We start from the raw sequence: 27,479 nt of genomic DNA, 5'->3' as shown, positions 1-27,479 counted from the left end.
AAAATCAGCACTCCTCAACTGTTTGTAAGGGACTGTCTTACAATTCAGTACAAAAATAAAGTGCATATCTTCTTACCAAGGGGCTTACCATTTAGAAAAGCTAACAGCATGTGCGTAAAAACTAAAAATGAAAACTGGGATGCAAGAGAAGTACGAAAAGGAGTTAAGAGTATGGGAAGGTCATTTCTGGGTTGATGTGGACAGTGAGAAAATAAGAAAAAAGTGTCCATGGATTGCATTTAAAGAATGAAACAAAAATTAAGTCTTGAAGTTAAGATTGAGATCCCAGTGGCACCCAACCAGGTAACTAAGTAGTACAAAATGACTCTCTGCTGTCTGTCTAACAGCTCAGTAAGTAAAGACCAGGACTCTTCCACGGAATACAGGACAACGAATCACCTTACTTCAAACAACTGTCTGTCACTCTATTCACGGGAATCACACACACAAATAACTCCATGTCCAAACACATGACGCGCCTCTGGTCAATAAACACTGGCCACATCTAGCACGTGTCCAGCACTGAGCGCACAGTATACGAGGAAGACGTGGTCCCTGCTGCTGCACACAGGGGCTTCTCCCTCGAGCCTAGAGCTCTGCTGTGGGTATAATCGGCAGCCCTGGCTATGGGACTCAGGCCCTCCTTCCCCTCTTCGAGAGCAGAGTAGCAACACGTGATCATGACTCCCACCAACCCTTCAAATCTCCCAAATCTCCAGTCCATCCAAAGGCTGGCTGGGGGCCCAGGAACACTACCATTTTATTTTATTTTATTTTATTTTAATTTAATTTTTGTTATCAGGATTGGGTGCTCACCAGAGAGAGAGAGAGAGAGAGAGAGAGAAAGTGAGAAATCACCCCTCAGGTGGGATGGCTATACTGCAATCTCTTCTCCTCCAGTCTCCTCTTGTGATTTTGGGAATGCATATGCACACCTGGAGTGAGTTTCAAGCTGCCAGGTCCAGGACTAGAACCATGTGGTTGGCAATGCAGGATACAGTACCTTAACCTCCACTCTCCCTGTTGGCCCCAAAACACTACTTTTAGAGATCGCCAATTCTTGACCTAATCAGCCAGCCAGCGGCAAACAGGAGGTGTCGCGTTCAATGTGGACCTACGCACCCATTTCAGTCACAGAGGAATACACGTGATCTGAAAACCGCGCTTGGAACTATCACACCGACGAGCTCATCTCGCTTTCTGGAAACCCATTTCACAGCTGTGACAATTCTAGGGTCAGGGCCTCCTCTGACGCCTTCAGGTTTCTTTCTTTTATCCTCCCAAGAGGTAGACTATGTCTAATGCAGTATGACCAACCACTGCTTCAAGCGCTCGATGTTGTGAGCGGATGTACAATTTTGCAATGAATGTAGCAGCTTCACATTTGGAAGCAAGACATGGAATTTCCTCTGAAAGCTACTGGTGCTGCCCTCCTGAGCGCTGGGGCGCACGGGCCCTAGGTCTGCTCTACTTCCATGTCCCTGGCCCTGTGCCCAGCCCCGCCTTCACACCTCCTTCCAAGCACCTCTATCACAGTCAAGGCAGATAAGCAGCCCGGAAGACAAATTCCCCATGCCCCAAACTATCCTCCAAGTCCTGACGCTCTAAATTCCTGAAGGAGCTGACATTCCCCTGTAATCAATCCCAAGGAGACAACAGGCTGCGTTTGGAAGAATAACCCTCCAACACACGGATTCTTTCAGGGCTTGATGACCACTGCAGATATCTCGTGAGTGTGGGAAGGGAAAGCACACGCTGTCTAAACCATCCAATGCACCAACACCTTTTAGAACAACAGTCCCAGATCATAAGCATCGGTTGTTCAGCGCGGAGACACGAGGCCAGGCGGGCTTACTGGTGCTGTGGGCGGGAGAAGTGCCGAGCACGGTGAGGTGGGGTCGGAGAGGGCAGCGGAGAGGGTCACGCACTTGGCTGGCCAGAGGGTGGAGGGTCGAGGGAGCGTTTTCCGTACCAAGATGCCGGGCACAGAATGCGCTGCCACGGTACACACAGTGACACCAGCTCGCCTGCCTCACTGGGACTGAGCGTTTGCTGGGAAGAGAGCCTTGAGAGGGGTCCTGTCGGCAGGAAGCACGCCCCCTCCTCTTTGGGGCAGGGAGCCGCTAGTCCTACAGCTCCCACAGTGGACCTTTCATTAGTGGCCGTGGAAACACATTCTGAGTTTGCTGTTTAATTTGCTCAGTGGGGAAGGGAAAAGCACCACCCTATGGTAACTCCCGCCCAGCACTTTTTCTGATGATCCGGATGTCAGTGCAATGCTCACACGCATGTTCGATTCCGCCCCTTCGTGTCTGTCTGATTGGCTCTCCAGACTGGGCGCTTCAGGAAGCCCCAAGAGGTCAGACCCACAGGGGCTGCCCTCGCCACTTCCCAGGCTTCTGGCTGCTCCCTGAGGTCTTCTTTCAGTAGCACTTCAGGGCTGCAGCGGCCCCCGGCCCTGGGGGTGCATCAGCGCTTTCCCCCCAGACCCCTGAGTCCTGGGGTGTAAATCAATGCAAGCTACAAAAAGGGCAGACCTGAGAGACAGCTCGGCCGGCAGGCTGGACACAGAGGCCCAGCGCAAAGCAGAGAGTGCCCAGGAGAGGATTCTCTAAGAAACGATGACTCGGGCCAGCAGATGGCATGGTGGTCCCAGCCCCTGGGCTCCCACGTGGCCGACCACAGTTCAAGTCCTAGACCCGCAGCTTCAAAATCACGCTGTCTGAGTCCCATGTAACCCTTCGTGCACACTTAGAACCCTGAGAGGAAACTGGAGAACAGAGACTGCATGGCCACCCCTCCCCGAGGGGTGATTTCTCATTCTCCACCTCTCTGTCTCTCTCTCCAGTGAGACAGGTGTCCTATAGCAAAAAAAAAAAAAAAAAGTCATTCCAACCACGGAATTCTCAGGTCTCCTTGGGAACGTGCTGGCTGCACCTCACAGGCTGGGGACTCAGCAAAGAGCTAGTAGCCCATCCTCTCCTCTGAGGGCGACAGCATCTATCGGCCACTCGTGGGTACTTACGAGACGGTAACAGGCAGATGGATTCCTTTTCAGCACTGTGCTGACACAACGGCCAGGCTCAGGGGACTGTCACTCGCTCAGATATGCACACGAAGCCCAGGGAGCTCTTACCGTCAACTTCTTTAGATGCTGACTCAACAAAAGGGCCCACCACCAGGCCCACGAAGGCTCAGCTCGGCCAGCTACACCGTGAAGCCACGGTGCCAGACCCCACATGGAAACTGATCCCGAGCAGCTGACCAGTTCTTACTCCCTGCACGCCCCAGATGGGCCTGACTCCCTGGCTCCTGGTGCCCACAGCAAACCAGAGGCCATGTGGGCCAGCCCCAGCCCCAGCCCCTGCCTGGGTCTGTGGTTCACTCTGGCTACCATCCACCCTCTAGGTCAGAGGGGGAACGCTTGGACCCCAACCCTCCCAGCCACTGCTGGGTCAGACTCTGGGAAAGCTCAAAGACCTGGGTGAGTCGAGAGGTCAAGTTATGGCAACCCGGATGCTAGTTTGCAAAGAAGGCGGGATATTCCCAACACCTATTACAGCCACCACCGCACACCCGGCCTCGCATCCTGGCTCCTCCTTCGGGGTGGCTATGTAAGACTGGAGTGTCTCGGTGCCCGATGTGAACCCAAAGGGTGAGCCCACTCTAGAGCCCATGGCAAGGAGAGGGGTGGCGGGTGGTATGAGACAGGTCCCTGGATACCACATGGCGGATCATGTTTGAGTCCTGAAACTGGTGGCTTGAAAATCACACCAGGTGTGTGTGTGTCCAAAATCCCAATGAGAGTGGAGAAAGGACTGCAGTGTTGATGTCCCCTGGAGGGCGATTTCTTACTTTCCCTCTTGAGAGACTTTTGTCATAGGGTGCATGCATTTGCCAGACAGAGACAAAGAGACAGAAAGCAAGAATCACTTCCCAGGGGGGATGGCCATGCCACAATCCCTTCCCCTTCAATTCTCCTCTTGGGATCTTGGGTACGCACACACACGTGCCCAGTGTGAGTTTTAAGTCTCCAGGTCCAGGACTTGAACTGCAGTCAACTGAGTGGGAGTCCAGGACCTAACTGTTACGCCATCTGCTGGTCCCTTGCTTTCCCTCTTTCTCTGTCTCTCTCTGGTGAGTGCACACACCCTACAGCAAAACTAAAACAAAAACAAAGAAAAAACCTATGTGCAGACACCCTCCTGAAGCCCCAACAACCCTAGGCACCATTTCCAGATCCGGGGCTGTAGGGCTGAAATCTAGGGGGGCACGTGGTTAATTTCTGACCAGGAGGATCGTAGCCACGCAACTGGGGGAACCCGGGCAGAACCCGTCTCACGTCCACTTGGTCCCCACACTGGGAGGAGTGTCACTTTAGCTGACAGAAGGTACAAGGATGAGCAGAAAGACACCAAGAGCCTGTTGTCTTCTTCTTGCCTATTTTTATTTTATTCTTTAGTTCTCTGCTAGCTTTTAAAGAGTATTGTAATGTCTGATTCTAGGGTAGGTCATTTTTGTTGGATTGTCAAAAAATCATGATGTATTTTTCTGTTTTTTTTTTTTTTTTTTAAATGCAAAAATGCATCATGACCTTTCCAACAACCTAGTATCTCTTAGCCTTGTGGTAAGGAGAGAAGCAGCAGCCAGTTAAATCAGTCACGGGTCGCATCAGGTCTCCCGCTCTCCCTGAGCGCACACACAGACAGCTGGAATCAGACTCTCTCAGTCTGACCCTCAGAGCTGGCTTTATGCTAGAGTCTCAGCTCTGGAACTTCCAAACAGCCAAGCTCCCTCAGCACAGCCCGACCCTGGGCTCCAGACAGGCTGGTCTGTTCCTTCCCCTCGTTCCTCGATCCTCTGGCCACTGCCCAGCTGGTTCTCCCTGTCCTGTCTTGGTCATCTGTGACCCTCAGTGACAGGACCCGTCTGGGCACTCAGTGCCTGTCGGTAACAGCACCTCAGCTGCCTCTCGGCTGCTCTGTGAGCTGGACTTCTAGTGTCCCACCAACCAGCTTCCACTGTTAACCGAGACACAGCGCCTGGTCTGGGCACAGGCTGAGTCCTGTGCTAGCCCCAGCTCATCGTCATGTTAGTTTCTTTCCTCCTGCCACCACTTCTTTCTTTTTTAAAAATTATTTTTATTTAACTTCATTTATTATTGTCATTTTATTTATTTGTTTGTTTGTTTAACTTGAGAGACAGGAAGAGAAAGAGGGAAAGTGAGAAAGCAAGCCACCAGGTCCGGGACTTGAACCATAGTCAGGCATAACACGTGGTTATGATCCTTCTGGTAGAAATGAACTGCTTGCCTCCCTAGATTTCAGGGTGAGTCCAGTGCCCCAGCCACCAGACCACTGCCGGCCCCCGTCTTGCCACTTCGTACACCAGGAAACCCTCAGCGCTGGCTTTCTGCTCTCGTGGACAAAACGGAGCGCTCCAGGCCGTCTGCTGCCTCCCCCCCATTCTCTGACAGCACAGACCTGCCACTGCCTTAGGGAGCTGTGAGCCGCTAACCGAGCACCCTCGAGGTCTGGCCGAGCTGCGTCCCACCCACGGGACACGGGCTGTCCGGGCCAGCACCCGCACTGCGTGCCTCCCAGCCAGCGCGGAGGCCCTCGGCGAGCCCCACGCCCACACACAGGGTGCCGACTTTACAACAAGCGTCGCGAGCCAAGAGCCTTTCGCATCTCTCAGGTGAAAAATGTTCAGCCCTTAAGTGCTACTCGTACTTTTATGGTTGGAAATAAGGATCAAAAGGAAAACTAAATTCGCAGGCGCACACGCTCAGCCAAGTCTCCATGGCTCATTTTCTGCCACATGTTTTAAGCTGCTCCCCTCCAAGGCAGAGGAGGGAGGAGGACCAAGCTGCTTTGTACTGCCCAGCTCTTAGCCGACAGACTGGAAAAACCCAAAATATCAAACATCTGAGTAACACTATCCGCTGCTACTGTTCCCCTAGGAGTCCCTTGCAAATGAGTATCGAGAACTCAATAGATACTTTCCTGGTAAAATACATAAACAGATAAATAAATTATCCCCGTCTGAAAAGAATGTCGCCATCTGGGAGCTCCCGAGCGCTTGTCAGACAAGTCAGAAACACGCGGGGCCAGAGATCACTCCTAGCTCCCGATTTCAGGGCTAGAGGGAGGGGAGCATTTCCCTAAGCCCTTTGCCTTCCAACCCAGTGGGCAAAGAACCCCGTGTTTTCTCCCGATTAAATAAATAATGACACCCAGTATTAGGTCCAAATGTGCGTGTGCTGGAGTCAGACACTGGAAGACAAAAGGCCTCTCCTCCGCCGTCCGGCCTCGTGTTCCCAATGACTTGGTAGGGGCTCCTTTATGGCTTACAGTCAATGGACACTGAAAACCTTAAAGAAGTAGCTTCACTCCTTTGCTCCTCGGTTTCCTCGGCCATAAAGCACGAAGCCACAGGAGGGTCTCTGAGCCCCGTGCACGTCCTGACACGGTGCTCTGAACAGAGTGCTCCGAGCAGGGAGTGATGGTGGAGCAGGCAGGGAGGGCACCGCTGACTTCCAGGCTGCCCTCTCAGCAGACCCTCCCCGCGCTCATCTGACATCTCCCACCTCCTGCACCAACACAGAGCCCGCATCTCTTTCTCACACCTGTGGGGAGTTCCCAGCTGTGGGGCGCTGCCCAGTCCACTGGTCATTTAGAAACAGGCTCTGAAAATCAATGATTTGATTTATTTTTCAGTTTTTGCTACAGGCCGTGTGCGCTTGCTGGAGAGACATGGGGTGGGGAAGTGATAAATCACCCCCATGTGGGAGCACTGGCCACGCCCCAAGTCGCTCTCCTCCATTTTCCTCAGGATTTTGGGCATATTCGGCTCCTGTATTCTCCTCAGCACACAGCTGGTCTTGGCCTGCAAACACTCCTGAACCCTCACACATATAAGCCACGTTCCACAAAGAAATCAGAGCCTTTTTTTAAAAGAGAGGTTTTCGCTATAGGGCATATGCACTTGCCAGAGAGACAGAAAGCGAGAAGTCACCCCGCAGGGGGATGGCCACTCCACATTCCCTTCTCTTCTTGGGATTGTAGGCATGCGTGCACACGCCCCTGGCCTGAGTTTTAAGCCAGCGGGTCCAGGACTCGAACCAGAGTCCAGCGACATAACCATTATGCCATCTGCTGGTCCCTGACTCTGACCGTCTTTATGCACAGAAGTTCGGTCCTTGTTCCTCACAGGCTGGCCACTACTGCTGGCCTCTTAGGAGCATTCCACGAGAAGGGATTCCAGGAAGTCACAGGTCTCTGTCTCCAGGCAGAACTAGTCCAACCCCTCTTGCTGGCCGCCCTTTCTGAAAAATCCCCAAATGGAGAGGGGAACACTGGACTAGCTGTGGCACGGTGGTGAGGTGGTTGGACAGCAGACCCAGTGGCTTGAGAAGCATGCCAAGCCTGTGTGTGCCCAAACTCCTGAAAGGAGGGAGAGGCAGAAGCGAGACCGTGGCATGACAGTGCCCCACGGGGGACGCTTTGTCTCTGCGGCTCTCCAGTGGGCACACGTGTTCTCTGCCAATATTTAAACCGAACAGAGAAACGTGAGAATGTGCCTAACCCAATAATTAAGAGAACCTCACAGCCTTAAATGCATATATTAAAACGAATTTGAGATCAATGATTCAAACTATCAAATAAAAAGGACAGAAAGATAATAGCAACTTAAATTCATGAAAGTAGAGGAAGAAATTAGTTAAGAGCAATAAGAAAATGCAAGAGGAGAACTCGACCAAATCAAAAGTTGATTCTTTGAAAAGATGGTGACACTGATAAACCTCTAATAGACCTAACGAGAGAGAGGGAGGCAGCAATGTTATTACTAGAGGAGGACGCAGCATCCCAAATCCTATAGGCTTTGAACAATTGAAGAATATTATAAATAACCTTACATATACATACATAGTTTTAGAGAGTTATTTATTTATTTATTCATTTATGGCTATAGAGTATGTGCGTGCTTACCAGAGAGACAGAAAACAGGAAATCACACACCCCCCCGCCCCACCCCCAGGATGGATGGCCATGCCACAATCCCTTCTCCTTTATTGTCCTCTCTGGATGTTGGGTACTCATGCACACATGCCCGGTGTGAGTTTTTGTTTTAAAGAATTATTTTATTTAACTTTATTTTTTTTTAAATTTGACCAGAGAGGGAGAAGGTGAGAAAGCAAGCCACCAGGTCCAGGACTTGAACTGTGGTCGCTCATGTGGGAATCCAGCACCCTTAAGCACCACACCACCGGCCGGCTCCCTGGTGTGAGTTTTAAGCCACTGGGTTTGGGACTCAAACCGTGGTCAACAACATGGGAGTCCAGTGACGTAACCATTACGCCATCTGCTGGTCCCAACACCAATACATTTTACACTGTAGATAAGAGAACAGATCCCTTGAAAAATATAATTTATCAAAACTACTATGAAAGGAAACAAGACTAAGTGGTATTAAGACACATGAAACTGACTCAGAGCTGGCTGAGAACAAGGGAACTTGGACTGGGCGGAAAAAGAAAGCTTAAGAGTCAACTCCGGCTAGTGACTGAGCTACGGAAACAGGGCAGCGGCTCTGCGGTTTCCTCTTTCCTCAAGTGCAAACCTCTTTACTGTGCACTTCTTCCTTTCCAATTACTACCTGAAAAAGGGCCTATCCCTTCTACCGCATCCAGTTCATCCGACGTGTATCAATGTATACATGTTATTCTCTGGACGTCCGTGGTTGGCTCAGCTGCTTTGGTTTGTCTTCTGCACAATTCTGGGAGTTTCCGGCCCTATTTCTTCAAATATTTTTCAGTTCCATATTCCTTCTCTTTTCCTTCTGAAACTCTAAGGAATAATGTTTATCATTGTTCTACAGGTTTCCGAGGTTCTCTTCATTTTTTTTTTTTTCCAATTTATTTTCTGTTGTTCAGACTGGATAGTTCTTAGTGACTGATCCTCGAGGTCAGTGATTCTTTCCTGTTACCGCTACTCACCTCCTCAGGGAGTTTCCACGCTGGGGAATTGTACTTGACAGCTCTGAAATCTCCACTTCCCGATGTGCCTTGCTCTTTTTCCATTTGTTTCAGGATTGTTCGTAATTGCTTATTAGAAAATGACAGCAGTCTTAAAATCCTTATCAGATGAAAGTTGCAACTTTCCTGGTCCCTGGTATGAGTGATTCTAGAACATTCTGAGTACTGCTACGAGATGCTGGTTCATATCTAAATGTTCTATGTTTGCAGGCAGTTTAGGTTCCAAATGCATGTCCTGGCCCACTGGGTGCGACATGGACTGAGTGTCTATTTACTCTCAAAGCCTTCACAGTGCTGTTCTGGTCTGCTCAGCTCCTGTGCTAGCCAGAGCGCACGGTTCTGAAACCTGGCAGTACTCTATACATTAGCTGGTTTCTCAAAGCCTCGCTGTGTTGACTCTAGTCAGTTTCATGCATGGGCTGCTTCCAGGAGGAGAGGTGGAGTGTGCTCAGGACTTTACGCAAAGACAGGATAATCCGTTTTCCAGCTCCCTGCTTTTTATAACCTTCCCTCCGCTCTCTGGGAGGAAGAGTGGTGACGCAGCCTCTGCTGCCAGTGGTTCGACACTGGCTGGGGTCTGTGTCAGTCTGCCACTGCCTCTCTGCTGATGTTCACTCAGTGCACGGGTTCCAGCTGGTCTTACAATGGAGACTAGGCCAGGGCACAAGCGCTCCTTTAACACAGGGACAGGAGCGGAGCTTGTAGACGGGGCTCTGCCACAGGCAGCACCTAGTTGGCAGGAGCACAGCTTCATTCACAGTGTTTGCCTCAGGTACAGTGCTAGTCAAAAGGGCCGCCTCTTCCCAGTCCGCGCTGGACAAAGTCAGCTTTTCTTGTTTTAGTTTCTAGGTCTGTAAGGGTTCAGGTCTTCTCTAGCACTGGGGTTGAGATTTACAGAGGAAAGAAAAAACTCTGCAAGAACTCATCATTGGGTCATCCTTTAAGTTCTGAGGTCCCTATAGCCACCCTGTCTGCTTCTCCTACGTTCCAGAAGCTTCTGTTAGTGGTGCTATACATTTTATCTAGAGCTTTTAGCCATAATCAGCAGAAATAGAGAGGCATGTGCTTACCCGTTCTTATTCAGAAAAGGAAGTCTACAATGTATTTTTTCCTTTTTTTAAAAAAAGAATTATTTAATTTTATTTATCATGAATATTTTTTAATTAATTTATTTTACATTCATTCACTGAGCATCATCACAGCATATAAAATGTGATTTCCCATCCAGAATACACTGCATAGTGGCTTAATCATTCATGTTACCATCAACAAATAATTTCCCATTTGTTACATACACACACACACACAAAATACAGATGAATACACATATATGTAATATAATATGTATGCATATATTATGTATATGATATATCATGTATATTATATGCAACATATTATGCATGTATACATTATGTATATTATATGTAATATAATATGTAGATTATTCATATGTATTTCATACATATATATGAATATCCCCCCATGTCTCACCCTCTGCCATCTCCTACCTCCTCCCACACTGTCTCTTGTAAGTCCAGTTGCTTTCCACTACTTTTTCCCCCCGTTTTTAATATTTCACAAAATATCTTAATTAATCTAACTACTTTCAATAGCAAATTCAGCTGGTATATACATATCTGCGAACACATGCCTGACTTTAGGCATGAAACTCTGAGTAGAATGAATGTACTATAAAGTACCACCTAGCTGATGCTATATAGCTTACTGTGGTCACTAAATAGGTATTTTTAAATATATTTTTTAATTTCAAGAAAAGCAGTTTTAGCTTTAATAAATCAAAATTTAAAAATGTTATGAGAGCTTCACTTAAAACTTAAAGCCGGGGGACCAGCAGTTAGTGTAATGGCTATGTCGCTGGACTCCCATAGAGTTGACTGCGGTTCGCGTCCTGTACCCAGTGGCTTAAACTCATGCCGGGCGTGTGTGCGTGAGCGCATGCCCAAGATCCCAAGGGGAGACGGGATTGCGGCGTGGCCATCCCTCCTGGGGGGTGATTTCTTGCTTTCTGTCTCTCTCTCTGTCTGGCTGGCGAGTACATGTGCCCTATAGCAAAAAACCTCTTAAAAAAAAAAAACTTAAAACTTTGTCGGGACCAGCAGTTAGTGTAATGGCTATGTCACTGGATTCTCATGTAGTCAACCGTGGTCCGGGTCCTGGACCTGGGGGCTTAAACTCACACTCGGCACATGTGCATGCATGCCCAAGACCCCAAGAGGAGAATGGAGGAGAAGGGATTGCGGTGTGGCCATTCCCCTTGGGGGTAATTTCTCGCTTTCTATCTCTCTGTCTCTGTCTCTCTGGCGAGCGCACATACCCTATAGCAAAACCTTCTCAAAAAAAAAAAAAAAACCCTAAAACAAACAAACAAACAAAACACAAAAAAACCCTTAAAGCTAGGAAAGAGGTAAGGATTCTGTTCAAATAGTAGGTACATGACCCTATCGGCTGCTTAAATCCACAAAACAAAACCTAGAAGAAAATTAGTAATGTTTTAGTCAAAAGTCATAAGATTCTATTTCACCAGTTCAGTCTCATGTAATCTATCTATCTTCTATTGTGGCCCGATCTTTCCGTTTAAATTCTGGAAGATAAGATTCAACTCCAGACTTGTCCCTAGCATTAGGTTAGCCATTTTCTTAGTTGTTTTTGAGCTCTTACTTCTGTGTGTCTGTATTTAATTTTCCTGATATAACACTCCCTTGAGAACTTCTTGGAGAGCTGGTCTGGTGGTGGTAAATTCTTTCAGGTTTTGTTTATCTGAAAATGTTCTCTTTTCTTCCATATGTAGGATAATCTTGCCAGGTACAGTATTCTTGGTTGAAATTGTTTTCCATTTAATACTTTGAGTACATTTTCTCATTCTTTCCTTGCTTGCATTGTTTCCGTTGAGAGGTTTGCTGTTAGCCTGAAAGGATATCCTTTTAGGTAACTTGACGTTTCTCTCTTGCCAATGTTAGTATCTTGTCTTTGTGGTTTTGGTCAATATGGCTATAATGTGTCTTGGAGAAGATCTTCTTGGGTTGATTCTATTTGGGGTCCTTTCTATTTCTTGGGACTGGATCTTTGAATTCCTCTCTAAGTTTGGAAAGTTTTCTTCCAGAATTTCATGGAATAGATTATCAATGCTCTTATTAGTTTCTTCACCTTCTGGGATACCAATTATCCAGATGTTTGGACTTTTAATGGTATCTAGTATTTCCCATATATTACTCTCATTTTGGGGGGCTATTTTTTCAGTCTTCATGGTATATTTTTCTAGGCCAGTCATTCTGTCTTCTACATCTGAGATTCAATCTTCTGTATGATCTAGTCTGCTTTTAATACTTTCAAAGGAGGGTTTTGATTTCTTACATTATTGCCTTCATCTCTAATAATTTCATTTGATTCTTTTTTTTAAAGAATTATTTTCTTTACCTTTATTTATTTGTGTATTTATTTTTAATTTGACCAGAGAGGGGCAGATAGAAAGAGAGAGAGAAAGCGAGAAAGGAAGCCACCAGGTTGGGGACTCAAACCATGGTCGGCCATGTGGGAGTCCAGGACCCTTAACCACCACACCACCTGCCAGCCCCTCCATTTGATTCTTTTTTTATGGTGTGTATTTCCTCTTTCGGATCGTTCAAGAACTTCCTCACCTCTGGGAACTCATCAGCTCTTTTCTCCTGCATCTTCTGGAGTTGATCATCTCTCTTCTCTTGTATCCCTGTTAGCTTTGTCACTATGAATATTCTAAATTCTTTACCTGACATCTCCGTGAGTTCCATTGTACTGTTTGTGAATGAAGAGGTGTTCTTCTTTTCTCTTGGAGAGGTATTTTCTTGCTTTCTCATATTTCTTGTGCCCTTGTGATGATTTCTGGTCATCTGATGGGTTGTATATTTCTTCCTAATTCTTGAAGTTCAATCTGAGCATTCAGAGGCATGCAGGAGTAGGTGATCTGCAATCTCTCTTCCATTCCGATTTTCACCCTCTGTGCATCAGATTCAGTAGAAATTGAATATTCTGACCCTAATAGTATTCAGATGTTTGGATCCTGTTCACTTAGACCTGTCTAAACACTCAGAGCACATGGAGGCTGAACAGCCAAGGGATGAAGGTAAAAGAATATTGAAAAGTAAACAGAGGAAGAGAAAAATGAATGAAAGAACAATAAAAAATTTATATTTTAATTTTAAAAAGCAAAAAATGAAAACCGTGTAGCGCATGCCTCATGAAAGCATTATTTCACAACTCAAGTTCAAGAGCCATCTCAGAAGAGCCTGAGCTTTTGCCTCTCCTAAATGGGAGGGAGGAAAGGCAAGAATTGGCAACATAAAGGAGGGGCTGAGAGCCAAGAAAATACTTTACCTTTAAAAAAAAAATTAAAAGGCACAGACAGATACAGAGCTTGCCCTACCACTCTAGAAATGTGTGTGGAGCATGAAGTCTCAGCAGAATATCTTCATTTTTTGTCCCTGAAAGCAGTATTTCACAGCTCAAGTTCAGTAGCTATCTCAGAAGGCTACAATGTATTTTTTAAGCACAGAAATACTGTGACTAAATTAAAGATGGAAAAGAATTCCATATATTAAATTCATTCATTCATTTGTTGAAACAACTAACATGGGTTCTGTTTTTCCTGATGATAGAGACCTTTATTTGTGAACATAAGGATTTGAAAGAAAATGCTCAGGTATTTTTAACTTCACCAAAAATAAATTTTAACTAGCGGTGTATATGATACAGAGATACACATCAGAACAGCTACATAAGGAGGTCTGCACAGGTGGCAGGACATGGGGAAACCGTTAGTGCCACTCACCAACTGGTGACACTGAGCCAAGTCACTCATGGGCTCATACGGCTTGTGGATGGGCCTTATCCATGAGTAAAAGGGAGCAAACTAATTATCACTAAGTTTCTTTCCAATCTGAAATTATCACTGTATTCTCAAGGAATCACCCGTAAAACCATCTGGGCCTAGTTTTTGGTGAGAAGATTTTTGATGACAACCTCAATGTCTTTAATAGAAGGCTATTTTCATATTCTACCTAACTTTGTGATTTTCAAAGAATTCTTACATTTTATGTAATTTTTCACAATATTCTCTTAATGTTACTTATTTATTATTTTTTGAGAGGTTTTTGCTATAGGGCACATGCGCTCACCAGAAAGAGAGAGAGACAGATGGAAAGTGAGAAATCACCCCCTGAGGGGATGGCCACGTCACAATCCCTTCTCCTCCATTCTCCTCTTGGGATCTTGGGCACGCATGCACATGTGCCTGACATGAGTTTAAGCCACTGGGTCTGGGACTTGAACCACGGTCAACTACATGGGAGTCCAGTGACATAGCCATTACACCAACTACTACTCCCTTTTCTTAGTTTTTTTTTTTTTCTCTTAATGTTAATTTAATGCCTGTGAGAACTGTAGTGATGGCTCCTTAACTGATTTTCCTTCCTGAGAAGGATCATGTGCAATTGGTTCTCTTTCTGGTAGTGTGGCAAGGGCTTTATCAATTTGTCACTCTTTTCAATGAGCCAAATTTTGTATCTGTTATTTTCATCTGTTGGTCTGTTTTCTTTTGGGTCACTGGAAAAGTAATGATGCATTTTTACATAGAAAAACATGAAAAAATACGTCATGACTTTTCTGACAACCCAATACTTCACTGGTTTGAGCACTTGGCTTTATTATTTCCTTCCTTCTATGTGCTTTAATTTACTCTTTCCTTCTAGCTTGTTAAAATGAAATAAACACTGGTCATTGCTTTACTTTTCTTCTTTTCTAATATAAGCAGTTACTGCTATAAACCCCTCCCAATAGCTGTTTTTAGCATCCCTCTATATATACACACACACACACATATATATATATATATATATATACACACACACACACACACATATATATTTTTTTTGGGGGGGGGTTTGCTATAGGGCGCGTGCACTCGCCAGACAAACAGAGAGAGACAGAGAGACAGCAAGTGATAAATCACCCCCCAGGGGGGATGGTCACACCGCAATCCCTTCTCCTCCATTCTCCTCTCGGGATCTTGGGCACGCACGCACATGCGCCCGGTGTGGTTTTAAGTCACCGGGTCCGGGACGCGAACCACGGTCGACTACATGGGAGTTTAGCGACACAGCCATTACGCTAACTGCTGGTCCCTATGTGTATATATTTTTAAGCCATATAAAAATGACCCATTTTAAATGTAAAGTGAGTTCTGACAGGTGGCACAGTGCTACAACCACTAGCACATTCCTGACGTAGAACATTGCCACCGCCACTGCCATCACCTAGAAGTTTCTTCTTGCTTGTTTGTTGTCAGCTGCATCGCCCAGCCCTGGAATACAGATTTTCTACTCTAGAAGTTCACCTACATGAAATCCACCAGAAGCAGTCTTTTGCATCTGATTTTTTTTACTTAGCATTACTTTTGAGATTTATCCATGTCATTGCATGTTCAGTAGTTTATTTCTTTTTATTGCATAGATATTCCACAATTGTTTAGCCACTTACCATTGGTGTTGGGAGATTTTTAATTTTTTAAAGAGATTTTTGCTAAAGGACACATGTGCTCGCCAGAGAGACGGAGTCAGAGAGAAAGTGAGAAACTGCCTCCCCTCACCCCCCAAGGGGCATGGCCAAGCCACAATCCTTTCCCCTTCATTCTCCTCTCAGGACTTTGGGCATGCACGCACATGTGCCCAGTGTGAATTTCAAGTCACCAGGTATATGGGACTTGACTCAGGGTAGGCCATGTGGAAGTCCAGCACCTTAACCAGCACGCCATCTGCTGGCTCCTCTACTTCCTTTCTATAAGACTGAATTTTTAGATTTCACATATATGTGAAAGCATGTGGTATTTGTCTTTCTGTATTGGTTTACTCCCTTCGCATAATATCCCCTAGATTCATTCATGTTGCTGCAATGACAGTCTAATTTTTTTAAAAGGACGAACAGTACCCCACTATGCGCATGCACTGCATTTCCTTTGTTGTCCATCTACTAGTGGATGTCTCTGTTGATTTGTATCTTAGGTATAGTAAATCATGTTTCAATGGATGGGAAAGTGCAGGCATCTCTCTGACCAACGGATCTTAATTCCTCTGGATGCATTTTAATTCCTTTGGATACACTTTTTCAAAAGTGAAACTGCCAGATTATGTGGTAATTCTTTTGAGTTTCTTCTTCTTTTTTATAAATTTTTTTCTTTTTTTGAGAGGTTTTTGCTATAGGGCGCATGCGCTCGCCAGACAGACAGAGAGAGATAGAGAGACGGAAAGCGAGAAATCACCCCCCAGGGGGGATGTTCACACCACAATCCCTTCTCCTCCATTCTCCTCTCGGGATCTTGGGCACGCACGCACATGCGCCCGGTGTGAGTTTTAAGCCATGGGGTCTGGGACGCGAACCGCGGTCGACTATGTGGGAGTCCAGCGACATAACCATTACGCTAACTGCTGGTTCCCCTTTTTTATAAATTTGTTAAGGTTTATTTTATTCATGATAGGAGTATGCAAAAACACAGGAGAGAGAGAAACAGTCATCCTCGACAGGGTTTCGCCACATTGAGATATCCTTACCCCAGTTTATCAGGCTCTTGGACACTTACACATATGCTGGTGTTTCCAATCTACCAGGCTAGGGATTCGAACCCATTATTGACCATGTGGCTTCCAAGAGTTCAGTACACTACCATCTGTGTCACCAAGGCTGAGTCTATTTTGAGTTTCTTGAAGATTATCTTATAAACTATTTTCCAAAATGCTTGTGTGAAGGAGGGGGCTTCCCTCTTACACAAAAAAGCCCACCTTTGTAGAAAATGCATATTATGAAAAAACCATGCAATGGATTTCAAAATGTTTTTGCACTAAAATAAACTTATCCTTTAGTTCCACTTTTCCATGGACTTTTAGAAGCCCCCTCATATATGGAGTCATAAAGTATGCTTTCTTTTTCATGGCTTCATTAACACAGTATAACAAATATCCATGCTGCTGCCACCTGTTACTAGTTCATTCTTATTTACTGCTGAGTCATATTCTACTACATGGATATACCATAATTTGTTTATCCATGTAACTATTTCTAGTCATTGTTTCCACCCTCTCTCAGTTTTTGGCTATTATAAATAAAAGCTGCTATAAATATGAGTGTGCAAGTATTTGGGTAGGTGTATGTCCTCATTTCTCTAAGGTAAATCCTCCCAGGACGAAAAGCTGGGTCACATGGTAGATAAAGTTCTCAACTCAAAACTGCTTTCTAAAACAGCAAGGAGAAGGCCACGAACCTTTCAGACATATGCTGCTGATGGAGATTTATTTATTCACCAAATGTTACTGAGGAACTGCTGAATGCAATCAACAGTCACAGAGCGCAGAGCGATGAACAGGCAGACAGCCACAGTTCCTACCTGATGGTGCTTACACTCCAGAAGAAAAAGCAGACACTTGGGACTGGCAGTTAGCATAATGGCTATGTCGCTGGACTCCCATGTAGTCGACCACAGTTCGAGTCTCGGACCCAGTGGCTTAAATTCACGCCAGGCACGTGTGTGTGCATGCCCAAGATCCAGAGAGGAGAATGGAGGAAAGGGGACTGCAGCATCGCCATCCCCCCTGGGAGGGGATTTCTTACTTTCTGCCTCTCTGTCTCTCTTTCTGGTGAGAGCATGTGCCCTATAGCAAAAACCTCTCCAAAAAAAGAAAAAGAAAAAGCAGATACTCAACAACATGGCTCACAATGAATCATTTGCCAAACACAGAGGTACAGAGTGCTCTGAAAACAACCTAGATGGGGTCTCTCTAAAGGCTTCTCTGAGACGCTGCATCTGAGCAAGTACTGGGGGATGCAGAGGAATTAAAAGATACAGGTGCATCAGGCTGTGATAAGTGCCACAGAGAATACGGTAGTTCTGAGTCTTAAAGAACTCCTTGGGAGATACACACACACACACACGTAAATATATACATTCATAAATATATGAATATATACGTGAGTATATATATGAACATTGTGCACATGTGTTTTTTTTAATTATTTTATTTAACTTTATTTATTTATTTGTTCATTTAATTTGACCAGAAAGGGACAGAGAGAGAGAGAGGAAAAGTGAGAAAGCAAGCCACCAGGTCTGGGACTCAAACTGAGGTCAGCCATGTGGGAGTGTCCAGCGCCCTTAACCACCATGCCATGTGGGTATGTATTTTTAAACTGATTTCTTTATCCACTTAATCAGTCAAGCCTGCTCCTAATTTCTGCATGAAAATTAATACTGGGTTTTGGACGAAAAAACAGGAGTTAGAAGTACCATCACCTCTGTGTTCTGAATCAATAGCAAGCTGAATACCCTTTTCAGAAGAGAAATGTCCCTTTTATACAATGAAAATGACAACCTCTCCCATGAATTGTCGTAGAATCATGAGTGGAACAATGGAAAGAGTAACAGCAGTCATGATTGCAACAGCAATCCGTCCGTCAGGAAGACAATGAACTCTCCAGGGTAGGCACTAAGTAATTCCATCAGCACACAGGACCGCCTCGCAGTGGAGGCACTGCCACTGCCATTTTGTATAGGAATAAATGAAGACCCAGAGTTGAAATAACTTGTTGATAACCATAAACTGGTCAGTGACAGAGCAGGAATTTGAGCTCAGAGCTACCCTAAACTTACCCACAGTATTAATCATTATGCAAGAAATAACTTTTTAAAAAAACCCTAAAGCACCAAGGGTAACGGTACCTCAGAAACTTATGTGTTTGCATTAACATCAAAATAATTTAGTGGGAACCAGCAGTTAGCGTAATGGCTATGTCGCTGGACTCCCACATAGTCGACCGCGGTTCGTGTCCCAGACCCGGTGGCTTAAAACTCACGCCGGGTGCGTGTGCGTGCGTGCCCAAGATCCCGAGAGGAGAATGGAGGAGAAGGGATTGCGGCGTGACCATCCCCCCTGGGGGGTGATTTTTCGCTTTCTGTCTCTATGTCTCTCTCTGTCTGTCTGGCGAGCACACGTGCCCTACAGTGAAAATCTCTCAAAAAAATAAATAAATAAAATAAATAATTTAGTGATAAACAAATGACACACTGATGACTCTAAGTACTACTTTTGAGGACCAGTGGTCTTTGACAAATGCCATGTAGAGTAAAACCCTCAGGGAAATGTGGTGTCAGACAAACTTGGATATAAATCCCAACTCTTCTACTTATTAGCTGTGTGACTTTGGCCAAGTTACCTGACTTTGTTTAGTCTCAGCACAGTGCAAGAGAAACGATTTGTGCCTTGTATGTTTGGGGAAAGATCACAGGTAACGCATGATGAACACAGGAGGTAGTCATGAATGTTGTTCCTTCTGCAGCATCTGCAGAAAATAGTGACGACCAGAGATGAGGCAGCTTCCTGGCCTCGCTCCTCTTCCCCAGAGGGGACATGGAATCGAGTACAGTGATCAGCTCACGCAGGGAAGATGAGCATTCAGCCCCTTGGTTCTGTACTTTCACTATTGAATTTGTCGTTCAAATCAAACTGATGGCTGAAAGTGATCCCAGGTTTCGATATTCATGAACTCGAAGTTGAAAAGAATCGCAGGAATACATTTAGCTCCGTTTTGTTTTATTAGACTTCCTACAGAGGAAATGAAGTACTGAAGGGGTAGCATTCTCTCCTGGCTATATTCCAATGTTCCCTTTCTCTACCTCACTTTTACCACAAAAAAATGAACACATGGACAGTGTGAAGCCATTAGATGCAATGAAGAGAAAAAATACTGGCCCCCAAAGTCAGTCTTTTTGCCATGGCCTGGCTAGAGAAACAAACAGGGCATTTGCCTTTTTTAAAGGTGGGAATCATGGTATGCCAAGTATCATCCAAACCCTAGATTAAGGTGCTGATGTCAGAGCCGTTGCCTTGAGTGGAGAGGGATCCAGAAAGATGAACATGCTGTTAGCTACTCTTACGCTTTCATCGACTGATAACTGTACCGACCAGGAATCACCCATCGGCCTACGTCATAGCAGGTTCTCTTACATTCAAATGGAGCTACATTAAAGCAAACAAAACAGCTGAGAAAACCTGAGCTTTTCATTCTTGGTGGTGGTTATGGTATGGGAGGGAACCCTATTTCTTCTCCTTAAAGCCCATTTCCAACGTAAGGGTTTGAAAGTAAATTTCCAAAACAAATATGTGTACCCAATATGGTTTCATTTAATACAATTTCAGGATTTCTTAAGAACCCCAAATTCAGTAAGCCCTAAGTGAACTGAAGAAAACAATGACCTCTCGTGAAGGCAGGGTGAGTGTAGGGATACATTTCACCACTCCCCCGCGCCCGCTGTAGCTAACTGATTTATACCCTCGTTGCGCTCGGCCCAAGGCAGCGTTATGCCCCTGCAGCCGCGGGCCTCCGCCCGTCTCCATCATGCATCTCGCGTCCATCCTCCCTGACGGGCTCATCAATTCCTATTGCCTTTCACCAGGCCTGGGCTCTGGCACTTTCCCCCGGGAGACCTTTCCTGGTCTCCATACTTAACCCCTGAACCCAGCCTAATCCATCAGCTGCAGGGATAGAGAATGTTTTTCCCTAAAGACAGCCAGCCAGCCTCTCCACTTAAAGCTCCGAGAGAAAGCCATCAACAGGGTCTGCTTTCTGTTTGTCAGTGTCGCCAGCCTCTTCGCTCACTGATGTTTTTATTGTGGCACTGCCCAGCTGCCCGCGTCGGGGAAGTGCTATTCAAGGAGACATCAATTAAGTGCTAGTTAAATGCTAGAGACGCTCTTTTGAAAATATCCCAAGGGACTCTCCTAGGGAGTTCCCAAAGCCAGCGGAGGACACGGTCGTCCTTTTGGAATAGGGTCTCCCCCAGGTTTTAAAGAACGGCTCCAGAACCCACATGGTATGCCCAGCTTTTAAACTCCGGCGGGAGACTAGAAGTGACGGCTTTAGCGAATGAGACACAGTATCTCGCTAGGGCCAGGCAGCAATACCTGCCGGGACACCCCGAGCACACACTGACACCGATGAAGGCCCCCTCACCTCGTAACCGAACTGCAGCTCGTCGGAGGTCAGCATGATGATGTCATCGTCGATGGCCAGGACCGCCTCCGTCTCGATCTCATCGTATGGGAAGAAACGGTTACTCAGCTTGTTTTCAGCAGTCCTCACGACTTTCAACGGGACCCGGATTTTAGGCCACAGAGAATCTACACAAAGAGAAAACACGGTAACTCTCCTACCTCCTGTGAGGGCATAATGTGGGGGAAGCCCCAGATCGCAAACGAGATAGGAGAATCAGCTGGCGCCCACGCTCTCATCAAACCCAAAGGGCGACTGTGCGAGGGGATTCTTACAGGTGCCTTTTACTGTAGGAAGAGGTGCGCACGGACACTTGCTCTTCTCTCTCGATCCTACAACACGACTCGTCCTCGATGCTGTCCTAACGAGAATGAACAAACTGGCTCCAACTCACCCGTGAGAGGCAGAGAAGCAAAACGAGCTGCCTGAAGTCGCAGTGAGGGGAGAGAAAGCGAGTCTGGTCTCTTCTCAGGACTGTGGCTTTACTATCAGAATTCTGTCACCTCTGCTAAATGCTCTGCAAGATCCTGGCGGGAGACGCAGGCCGGCTCATAACCGTCTGCAGCCATGCGGGAGATCGAGTGCACGAGTGAAGACGCCTACCTCTCGTGCCCTCTGCTGCGGCATGTGGTCCGCACAGCGCTCTGCGCTGCTGAACCTCCCCCTGCACAAAAGTGCATTTCACCGGACACAGCACTTCACCCCTCCCACCACTCACCAGGACCAACTTACAGGGTAAATATCACATTTCTAGGCCCAATCATATGAGATTTCCTAGTACACTGAAAAAACACCAATCCATGACTTGTCGTACATTTTTTTACATTCTATTTTAAAATGATTAGGGTAATTCAACTACAGGTTCTTTATGTTAAAATGCTGCACTTAAAATAGCATGAAATTGGGGCCAGCAGGTGGCATAATGGCTACGTTGCCAGACTCCCATGTAGTCGACCACGGTTCGAGTCCCGGATCCTAGGAGCACCTCCACCTAAACTCAGTGTGTAGGGGTGGAGGTGCTCCTAGCGACGCCGGTGCAAGTAAGAGGCCCCACAGCTATGAAAGAATGCCAGAGAGAGAACAGAGACAGTGAGAGGGAGAGGGAGAGGGAGAGATCACCCCCAGGGGGTGTGGCCACACTAATCCCTTCTCCAGGGATCTTGGGCATGCACACACACATGCCTGGCATGAGTTTCAAGCTACCGGGTCGAGGACTCAAACTGTGCTTGGCCATATGGGAGTCCAGCGACATAACTGCGATGCCATCAGCTGGCCCTGAAGTTCATGATCTTAAAAATGGCCCACCTCATAGAACCCAAGTGGCATAGTACAAAGGAAGCACGTTTGGGAAAGGGCTGGACCAGAGGCATGACCCACCCAGGCCACCGCCTTCTCTTTTTTTTGAGAGATTTTTGCACATGAGCTCGCTGGAGAGACCGAGAGACAAAAGGCGAGAAATCAAGCCCCTGCGGGGGGAAGGCCACACCACATTTCTCTTCCTTCATTTCCCTCTCAGGATATTGGGCATGCATGCACACGAGCCAAGTGTGAGTTTCAAGTCACCGGGTCCAAGACTCGAACTGCAGTCCACCACGTGGGAGTCCAGTGTCTTAACCACCATGCCACCTGTTGGCCCAGGCCATTGCCTTTCCATTGGTAAAGACGGGTAGTTACAGTTTCACTCCGGGAACACGATCATTCCGTATTTTGGAATAAATGAAGGACACATGACTGGGGGCGGGAGACCTGGGTTCTGCGTGACCGATGGGACCTTCAAGTCCCTTCTTCCCAGGGTAAGAACATGCAGAAAGAGAGAAGAGGCCCTTCACTAAGCAACTCCACCTCCTGACCCCCGCAGGGCGCGGACGGTGCTCACCCAGTAGTACCTACAAGGCTCACAGAGGTTAAGGACCTTGCCTACTGAGCACAGCTGACAAGTGACAAGGCCAGCACTCGACCTGGGCTTAGCTAGCCTCGAAGGTCAAAAGGGACGCGGACCGCCTGTTGCAGATTGAGAATCTGATGCTTCTCTGGATTTGGAACAAAACCAGGAAGGTTCAGTCACCTTCTCCAGCAACCGTTTTTATTCCTGCTTGCTTCCCACTTCCTATTTCAGATGAATGAAATCTTTTTCAAACATCTACTGTTCCCGAGTTCTTATAAAACATGGATAAGTTACGGTATCTAAGATGAGGGTGATGGCCTACCAGACCAGCAGTTCGCAAGCTCTTCTCTCAGAATCTCTTTACGCCCTTAAAAATGACCGAGAATCCCAAAAGTGGTGCACACGCACACTCACAATTTACTGTGCTAGAAATGAACACCGAAAACATTTTAAAACACAAGCATCCACAGGTACATGTTCATCTTTAGCTGTTAGCGTTGCCATCTCATCACACAGACTCTGAAAAACACTGCACACGTGTGAGAGGACTCGAGTGGCAAAGGAAATGACTTAGTATTATTAGGAAAACAATGTCCACTCCCACCCTCCAGAGAGCATCTCAGAGGTACCTGGTCAGCCTTTGAGAACAGCTGCGCTAGGTTACGTGTTGACCTCTGGGTAGCACAATGTAAGAGCGGTACCAGCAAACCCGGAAAACGGTTCAGAAGGAGCAATGGGGCCAGTGCAGGCATCGGATTCCAGCATTCTATAGAAGGCTTAAAGAAACCATTGGGTCGCTGGGAAAGTCATGACGCATCTTTGCACAGAAAAACATAGAAAAATCCGTCATGACTTTTCCAACAATCCAGTAAGTGTGGCAGGGATCAGCTTATGGCCTCTCGGCTTTAGTCTTGGCCGCCCTGTCTGTGATCCCTGGGCAGGACCCTGCCCGCAGTTCTCCTCTGCCGGCTGTACAGTGCCGAGCTCTGTCAGTAGAGGGCACTGAAGGAACACTGTGGGGCAACTGTGTTTCCCTCCTGGTATGCGGGTGCCCTCCTTGGGTACTGGCCAGCAGGCAGTGGTGCCACCTCCGGCAGGTACCAGTGCCACCTTCTTGGGGCCCCTTCCCAGCAAGCTCTGTGTGGATGCCCCATCAGCAACCTGGCAGGGGTTCTCTGCTGGGTGGTTCCAGCTGAGCTCTGCTGAGGCCCTGCCCATCAGGTTGGGGGACACCCCCAGCCCCACCCCAGGGCAGCTCCTAGTGAATTCTGTGGGAATCCAAGAGAGTGGCCGTTTCCTCCTTGCCAGCCTTGGCCAGCGGCAACTCAGCAAACATGACCATCCAGTGGGCTCCAGTCCCTGCTTTCTCCAACAAGGTCTGAGTCTCAGGTCTGCCCAGGCAGAGGCTCTCCCGGGCTCACGTCCTGAGTCTTGAGAGTTCTCACTGCTCAGTGGACAAGGCTTGTTCCTAGTTAATAATTCTTTACATTTTTCCTGCTCGGATGACAGTGGTTTCTGTTTCCTAACTAGTGTCTTCACCACTACGCCACCCGTTGGCCCCAGGCCACTGCCTTCCCATCAGTAACGACAGGTAATTACAGTTTCACTCCGGGAACATAATCGTTCAATATCTTTGGAACAAGTGCATGAACACATGACTGAGAGCCAGAGACCTGAGTTCTTCCTGGACTGATACACGAGGGATTATCAGGAAGGTTACTGATGAAAAGGAAATCGTTCTCTAGGGCCTCCAGAGCCAGAGCCGTGCCCGATGGCTGGGCGAAAGTTAGAGGGACACTGATTTAAGTTCACAACAGGAAAGAACTTCCTGCTGGTGTAAACAAAATGAAATGCCTTTGGCACTAGCATGTGCCCTTTTACTTGAAACGCACTAAATCAGGCCACGTTTCTTCTTGACATTAGGAGATACTAAGCGAGATGTCTTCGCGGTCCTAGGAATCCACAAGGCAGTAACATCACAGAAAGCACGGTTTTTGAAAATAACTTGTAAACCCTGAGTCTACCCACTGACAGTCCTGTGACCTTGAGCGAGTCGATGGCTTCAGCTGACACCATGGTCACATGACTGAGGATGACCGCGGAAGCATTTAGCAGCACAGCGTGGTGCACGGCAGACTGTCACTATACGTTCGTTGTACCTACTTACAGAAACGGGACGTACCGAACGGAAGACTGTGGCAGCCGCACGATGCATTTTATTTTTGTTTTTAATTTTTTTTTTTTAAGGTTTTAGCCATAGGGCATGTGTGCTCACTGGACAGAGATAGAAAGAGGGAAAGTGAGAAACCAACCCCCAGGGGGGTGGTCATACTGCAGTCCCTTCTCCAGTCTCCTGGGATTTGGGGCATGCACACACACGTGCCCGGTGTGAATTTCAAGCAGCCAAGTCCACGATTCAAACCACACCACCTGCTGGCCCTAAAAAGTAGTGCATTTTAGATCTGGAACACCACCCTTCCCCCAGCTCATGCCTTCCAAGCCCACTTCCAGAAAAGCCCAAATCCCTGCCATTCATCCTCCAGAACGAAGAACTCTCACACACTAGGGAAACAAAAGAGCCTGGAACTTTTGCCATGTTAACTCCACAAGGCAACAGACAGCTCCTCTTCTTCCTCCATGTGCATTGGACGGGCTGCTGCTTTGGTAAGGGGAACACACCTCCACTCCAGACAGAACACAGACTTTGGCCTGGGCAGTGTGCACAGCGCGTTGGACCCACAGACAGCTTTCCCATTCTCCACCTACACACAGCCAGAGAGCTCCTCAAGGCAGTGTCCGTAAAGGACTGATCTGCCCCAGGAAAGCCTCTGATGGAGAAGTTTGAGAGTGATGAAGACCAAGGAGGATGACAGGGTATGCTGATGGAAAGGTAGACTGAATCAGCTTTTTGTAAATATGGTTCCTTTCCACTATTCTAAGTTAGGTCTAGGTAGCCAAAAGTCACTTGGGCAAAAGGAAATGTCCATTTTCGATGTCGGCCATCTCCGGACTTCACTACCCCAAGGCAGGCTCTAAACAGAACTCGTCGTCTGTCGGTTTATCGCTTTGACCTTTTCCAGGAAACAGGCCTGCGTGACGGGGAACGACCGTTACCTCAGCCTTCTCTTCTACGGACGTCAGGGAGGACGGGCGGCAATCAAAGAGTAAGCATCATAGTGACCCTGCCCCTGAAGCAGACCATCCCGGGCAGAAATTCTGATTCTAGAAAAGTTACCTTCAAAACTTAGGACTAGGGACCAGCAGTAATGGCTATGACTATGGACTCCCCCCAGGGGGGATGGTCACGCCGCAATCCCTTCTCCATTCTCCTCTCAGGATCTTGGGCGCACACACGCCCAGCATGAGTTTAAGCCACTGGGTCCGGGACTCGAACCGCGGTCGACTACGTGGGAGTCCAGCGACATAGCCATTAGGCTAACTGCTGGTCCCCATCAGCAAATCACTCTTCTAATCTGAGGTTCATTTTTATTTTTGAAAAGTGGGGATAACGATGGTTTCCTGCAGGCTTGTCACGAGGGCTAGAGAGAATCCGTGCTTAGCACGGCTCTTATTCCAAGGACAGAGAGGGCGCATAGTGAGTGGGCATAGCAGCAGCGTATCATTAGAACTTCACAGATGAGTTACTTTAAAGTTCGAAGAACTCCATTTCTCTACTCATAACTCGAAGAGCTCTCGACAGGAGGATGTGGAGATGACTCTGCAGGCCCCAGCCTACTGCTGAGTTAGCCCAGGTGGGGTCTCCGTGCTCCCGGCATTGTGACTTGAGCGCATGCCCTCATGGCCTGTGTCTCATCCTGTGAGTCCGTACCAGGCAGAATAGAAATGTCACTTTCCATTCATACAAAAGAACTTGGAAAATAGGATTTTTCAAACACGTTGCTGAATTTATGAAAAACAAACAGCCGAGCCAGGTGACCTGATCACTTCACAGCATGAGCTTCGGTCCAGCTCAAAGAAGAAAAAGAATGTCTTGTGTCCAGGATTCTTTTTTTAAAGTATATTGATGAACAGTTTTCTCCATGTTGGATGCCAAGAGAGATGTGAGCAGAGAGAATTTTTCTCCAACTTGGCAAAGGTACTGCAAAATATTCAGGTTGCTTGAAACTGACCCTGAGTCCATCTTGCCAATCACCACAATAAACGCAACCACAGATCCAGGAAATAAATGACAGTGTCTCTGAACAGTCCCCGAGCCCACTGCAGAAGCATGGGTTTAGTGTACATCTGGTCCCCACGGCTCTACTCCCCCAGTCCTGGAATTCAGCTCAAAAGGCAGGGCCCTGCTGCTTCCTGGCTCTTCCACTCTGACTGTCTTCATACGCTCAGCCAAGCCCACCCTGCTGCTAAGGATGATGGACGTCGGTGCTGAAGCGGGGGCTTCTGACGGCAATTCAGGTTTGAAACTGAACTGAGCTGCAGCAGAGGGCTGAGTTATACCTACCTGGAATGCCG

The 27,479-nt window shown here is 47.0% G+C and overlaps 1 protein-coding gene across 1 annotated transcript in view; it reads right to left on the bottom strand.

Annotated features, from left to right (window-relative positions):
* Positions 1 to 27,479, bottom strand: part of EXT2 (exostosin glycosyltransferase 2) — a 163,659-nt gene that overhangs the window by 25,808 nt on the left and 110,372 nt on the right. The window contains exon 9 of the mRNA XM_006157755.2: positions 21,083 to 21,249. Within this exon, the coding sequence (XP_006157817.1) occupies positions 21,083 to 21,249 (167 nt within the window). The remainder of the gene's footprint in view (positions 1 to 21,082; positions 21,250 to 27,479) is intronic.

This window comes from Tupaia chinensis, unplaced genomic scaffold (assembly GCF_000334495.1).
Source record: "Tupaia chinensis unplaced genomic scaffold, TupChi_1.0 Scaffold000561_1, whole genome shotgun sequence".
NCBI lineage: Eukaryota > Metazoa > Chordata > Mammalia > Scandentia > Tupaiidae > Tupaia > Tupaia belangeri.
This window is presented reverse-complemented; position numbering and strand designations above follow the sequence as displayed.